The sequence below is a fragment of the Scyliorhinus canicula genome, chromosome 6, assembly GCF_902713615.1.
Source record: "Scyliorhinus canicula chromosome 6, sScyCan1.1, whole genome shotgun sequence".
In the NCBI taxonomy this organism is placed as follows: Eukaryota; Metazoa; Chordata; class Chondrichthyes; order Carcharhiniformes; family Scyliorhinidae; genus Scyliorhinus; species Scyliorhinus canicula.
In genome coordinates, this window is record NC_052151.1 from 107517655 (window position 1) to 107523654 (window position 6000).

The following is a 6000-nucleotide window of genomic DNA, read 5'->3' on the forward strand; positions in this document are numbered from 1 at the left end:
CATCATAATGACATTCAGAAGCCTTCGTATGTTGGTATTCAACTGCCTTCCCTTTACAAACCCCGTCTGGTGATTCAATTCCACCTTGGGTGACTGTCTGTGTGGAGTTTGTACGGTCTCCCTGCATCTTCGTGGGTTTCCTCCCACAGTCTAACGATGTGCAGGTTAGATGGATTAGCCAAGCTTAAATTGCCCCTTTGTACCCAAGAAAAAAAAGGTTAGGTGGGGTTATGGGGATAGGGCTGAGGTGTGGCCTGGATGGGGTGTTCCTTCGACAGGGTTGGTGCAGACTCGGCACTGTGCTTCTATGAAGAGAGTGTTTCTTTAACTTTTTAATACAGAGAATTGTTTGATTGGAAAAAACAATGAAACTTTGTTTTTCAAATTCAAAAGTAAACCAGCATTCATTCAGGAGATTGCAGAGATATCAGAGATTTCCATTAATGATATGGTGTCTCCGCTGCCGGTGGCAAGAGTTTCCAATGCGGTGAAGAATCTTGCGTTGGCCAAAAAAATGTGGTCAGCGCCTATTCTGATACTTCAGTCCCCCGCTGGCAACGGCATTGAGGTTCACACTCCGCGCCAATTAACCGGATTCTCCAAAGCCACAAGGATCGCCAGTCTTCTGGGCCATGAGTCACGTGGATAACAATTGGTGCAGGTATTTCCCAGTGTGGCCCTGACATGGTGGACCTTGCGATGGGCCAAGGGGGTAACTCTTGAAGGGAGTTGCCCCCAAAGTCCATTGGATAGCCACCCTCCTCTCCACAATGCAAATCCTGCCCACCCCATCCCCACCGGAACCCCCCCCCCCCCCCCCCCCCCCCCGCCCCCCATCACCACCACCACCACCAGAGCCACCCCCATAAGACAGACCCCCACCAGAGACCCCCCATTACAGAAACATCCCCATAAGAGAGACACCCCCACCAGAAATTGTTTCATAAGAGAGACCCTCACCAGAACCCACCCCCACATTAGTCCCTGGAAGCCCCCCCATAAGAGAGACTACTGCCTGGAAGTTCCCCATAAGAAATATCCGTGTCTGCAAGCACTCCATTACAGAGACCCCTGTCTGGAAGGCCCCCATTACAGAGACTACTACCCCCCCTCCCCCCCCCCCCCCCCCCCCCCCCCCCCCATAAGAAAGATCCGTGTCGGCAAGCATTCCATTACAGAGAACCATGTCTGGAAGCTAAGGAGCAGTCCAGGGCAGTGAAAAGGATTATGCTTTAATACTCACCTGAGCAATACAGCTGCTGGCTCAGGCAGAGGAAGCAGCACCTGTCAATTCGTGGAAAGAGAAAATTACATCAGCTGGGTTTGCAAGGTTTTCATTCATAACTATGTGACATTGATTTTACTAGGCTGTGATTGACAACTTCCACACAAACCCAGCTGTCTGGATTGTTTAATTTCATTTCCCTTCAGGTTTGAGTGGATTTCAAGTGGTCAGCTGTGAAACTAACTACAATATTTATTAACAGCTCTTGGACCACCACATCAAAGACAGTTAAGTGCTCTGACTTCCTCTTTTTCTCTGCAGAAAGGACTTAACTGTCTTTGATGGCAGGTGTCTCTCTCATGTCTGGCAAATCTGTTAAAAGTCTTACAACACCAGGTTAAAGTTCAACAGGTCTGTTTCGATTCACTAGCTTTCAGAACACTGCTCCTCCCTCGTTCACCTGAGGAAGGAGCAGTGCTCCGAAAGCTAGTGATTCGAAATAAACCTGTTGGACTTCAACCTGGTGTTGTAAGACTTCTTACTGTGCTCACCCCAGTCCAGCGCTGGCATCTCCATATCAAATATGTTAGAGTTCTTTGATGGGGTAACAAGGAAGTTAGACAAAGGAGAACCAGCGGACGTGATTTATTTAGATTTCCAGAAGGTCTTTGACAAGGTGCCACATAGGAGACTGTTAAATAATCTCAGACTAAAGGGACAATCCTTTAAAACAGAGATGAGAAGGAATGTTTTCAGCCAGAGGGTGGTGAATCTGTGGAACATTTTGCTGCAGAAGGCTGTAAAGGCCAAATCACTCAATATCTTTAAGACAGAGATCAATAAGGGGATATGGGGTTATGGGGAGAGGGGGAGCTGGGGTTGTGTGTGTGTGAGCTTGCGGGTGGCAAAACCCATTACCTGATCCCAATACCATTGGTACGGCAGATAGCGGATCCGCCACCTGAGGAGACCTCTCATTGCCTGCGGCTTTCTGGGAGGTGTTAATTCAAAAGAACTCAGTGCCTGATTGATGGAATTGACATCAGGACGAGAGAGGCCCCTTCCTTAGAACCCTATTCCATCCAACTGTTGCCAGATGCTTCATTGCCAGTCCTCTGTGTAGGCCCCAGTGCAATACCAGAAGCGACCACCACTTCTGGTGGTGCTAGTCAGCCACACTGATGGAAACAACGTTGGCATCTCCACCATTACTATCTCCATAGCTCCAGACTACAACAATCACATGAAACTGCACTTTGTCACAGTGACTCGAACGTGGACAGCGAGTGAAATCTAACACACCACTTCCACTCATTAAGGACAAGTATGTATTAAAACAATGTGAACCATTTGAACTGTTAAAAGAAGTTTCTCAATGTTATCTAACAACATGGAAGGTATTTGGTAAGAATGTTAATAATCTTAAATAGGACAAAGACAAACTTATCACTCAGTAGATAATAAATCTCTTGTTCATTGGCAGAATGGCAAAGAGGAATCCCAGTGGGTTGAAGAGCGGATCTGGGCTCACACAGCACGAGTGAGGGATGTGGAGCTGATCACAGGACTTGACTTTTATCAGGACAGAAAGCAGTCAGCTACTGAGATTTTACAGCTGAAAACATTTTTACCTGAATTTGTACCTAGTGTTTAATTATTAATCTTAAGAAACATTTTGCTCCTTTGGACCCTTTAATGTATGCCTTTGAAACTGATCTTGAGCAATGTTATATATTTCTAATGACAAATTGATCTCTTGCTCCCTATGGATTGAGAATTCCAGCATGGGAACAAATTTTGCAAAAAATAATAACCTGTTTGTTTTTTAGGGTGTTATTATTTTCCCCTCACCTGCTTGGGAACTACCTGAGTCAGGCTATCACAGCTTGCTGACAATGTCACTAAATACCCGGCTGTTCAGGATGCATTTTTCTCTTCATGGTGACTATTCGTAGATTTGGGGCAGAATTTTCCTGCCGCTCCCACCGGTGGGATCTTCCAGTCATGCCAAAGTGAACCCCTCATGGCAGGTTCCCCGGTGGTTGGGTGGGTGGATGAGCCACGTGAAAGCCCATTGACTTTAGTGGGACAGGAGGATCTCACCAACAGCCAACGGCTTGTTGTGGAAAACCCGCTGTTGGGGGTGAGGGTCCAGAAAACCCTGGCCTTAGTCTCCTGATCTTCCTAACAGTGTTTCCCTAAGATGGCTGAGATGGGTAAATCATTTTGGGGAGGCACCTATAAATGAGATCCAGTATTCCCCACCCTCTGACTTCAAACGTAACACTGCAGAATGCAATTTGAGTTTGCCAAACCATAAAACCATTATTTCTGGCTGTTGGTTTCCAGGTTTGTGGGGTGAAATTGGATCCTTTTGCACCAATTTTGCAGGTGCATACTGAAATGGGACCAGTTCCATGAGGCCATGTTTTGTGTCTGAACAAAATTTGAACTAAATGTGACACCACCTGGTTCAGACAACATATAGACACCCTAGACAAGAGCCTGAAACACTGCTTTGAAATCTTCTGAATTAAGAAATTACTGGAGGCCACCAATGGAAAAATATGTTTCTGAATTTTAACTTACTTTAATGTGGAGGCAGGAGAAACAAGCATGCTAAAGGCTCCAGAACTAGGGGTTATGGTTTGAGGATAAGGGGTAAATCTTTTAGGACTGAGGCAAGTAGACATTTCTTCACCCAGAGAGTGGTGAATCTGTGGAATTCTCTATCACAGAAAGTAGTTGAGGCCAAAACATTGTGTAATTTCAAGAAGGAATTCAAAATAGCTCTTGGGGCTAAAGGCATCAAGGGATATGTGGGGAAGGCAGGATCAGGGTATTGAACTTGATTATCAATCCATTTGATCAGCATTCTTTCCACAATCTTAAGTATATATCCACTTCCTCCATTGATGTATAATGCCTTAGTATACACCATCTCGAGGAAAGTACTGCAGTAACTCATCAAACCTCTTTGGAATTCTCTCTCAAATCCATAACCTCCGCCACCAAAAAAGACAAGGACATCAAGAGCATTGAATGATCATTTTAAAGTCACATTACATCCTGGGTTGGACATTTATTGCTCTTCTCTCAGTGTCGCCAAGACAAATTTCTACTTAATTTACCTAACAGCACTGTGGAAGCACTTTCACCACACAGACTGCTGCGGTCCAATATTGCAACAAGGCAGCACATGTACACATCTGAAAAGGAATGCTACTTGTACCCCTGCATCTTGGGGCATTGCTACATACATGTTGGATTTACTAATTATTTGGGGTCCTTTAAGAAATCCACTAAACACATATTGGAAAATAAAATGATACTTAGAAATATTGAGTTTGCAAAAGTATAATCAACTTATAAAAAATGAGTGAAGTATTGAACCTTTAAGGAACAATATGAAGGCACATTCAGAAGAATTGCAAAATTCTACTAACACAGTAAGGCTAGAGACTAGTCATGATGCAAATGTTTTGACTGTGAGAAAGCACGTGGTAAACTATACTGTGTTAGGGAAATATTAATTATCTTGAGTAAGTGACTAATGACTAATTAATTATTCACCTGTTGAATGATCGACACCTTTCTGAACGAATCAGGGGTTCTCAGCTGAGAGCAAAAGCCAATGAAAAATGAGTAAGGGACTAAACTCGAGATAAGGATTTCCTTAAGAATAGGAACATACGATTAATTTCTCAGAAAAATTCTAGCCTTCCGGAATTCTTGAAGCATCTGTCGAAATTACTTTTAATTTTAAAGTATTTTCTTTATCCTTTTTCTTATGTTAATGCTTTAATGATTTTTTGCTGTATTCTGACAGGTTTATGTATTATTTTGACCTGCGTTTTGATTCAGTTCTCATGCAAGTGTATTAAATAAATTATTAGTAATAAAGTGTGTTTTGGACACCTCCATCAACTGGACTGAGTACCTTATTTTTGGAAGGAAAATAAGAGATCCAACAATACATAATCACAAAGTGACTCCGAACAAAATAATATTAACACAGGAACACTGGGCGGCATGTGGCACAGTGGTTAGCACTGGGACTGTGGCGCAGAGGACCCGGGTCTGCATGGATTTCACTCCCACAACCCAAAGATGTGCAGGTTAGGTGGATTGGCCACGCTAAATTGCCCCTTAAATTGGAAAAAAATTAATTGGGTACTCGAAATTTAAAAAAGACACAGGAACACAGGGAAAGCTCACAACATGAACATTGTTGTGACTTGGGAGACTGCCAGTGTGCTGAACTGATCACAGAAGTCTACAATAGAACAACACACAATTCTCTCCACATTTCACAATAAAGGAAGCAAAATCAGATTTATAATAAAGGGTTCTTTTTGTGCTGATATTCAAGGCCTGGTACGCGCAGTGAGGTAAGAGTCATGAGAACAATCCTGGCACAAGTGAGGACTACAATGGAATATCCTCCACTTGTCTGACAGAGGCTACTTCAGAAAAATTCAAGAAGCTCAAAACGATAAAACAGTCGGGTCGGGTACAGGTGGTGAAAATGAATGTGTTGACGCGATTTCTGTTTATTTTTCAATACCTACCGATCTTCCTGCCAAAAGCATTTTTCAGAGAGATTGAAGGAATGATTACCTCGTTCATAAGGGGAGGGAAGGTGGCCAGAGTTAGAAAGGTGCTGCGACAGAGGGGAAGGCAGGCAGGGGGTTTGGGTCTCCCGAACCTGATGTACTACTACTGGGCGGCGAATGTGGAGAAGGTGCGGAGCTGGGTCAGAGGGGTTGATTCCC

The 6000-nt window shown here is 43.8% G+C and overlaps 1 protein-coding gene across 1 annotated transcript in view; it reads left to right on the forward strand.

Moving 5' to 3' along the window:
• Positions 1–5148, forward strand: part of LOC119967374 (ectonucleotide pyrophosphatase/phosphodiesterase family member 3-like) — a 211325-nt gene extending 206177 nt beyond the window's left edge. Inside the window, exon 25 of the mRNA XM_038799862.1 lies at positions 2709–5148. Coding sequence (XP_038655790.1) covers positions 2709–2879 — 171 coding nt within the window. The 3' untranslated portion in view covers positions 2880–5148. The remainder of the gene's footprint in view (positions 1–2708) is intronic.
• Positions 5149–6000: the final 852 nt, after the last annotated feature.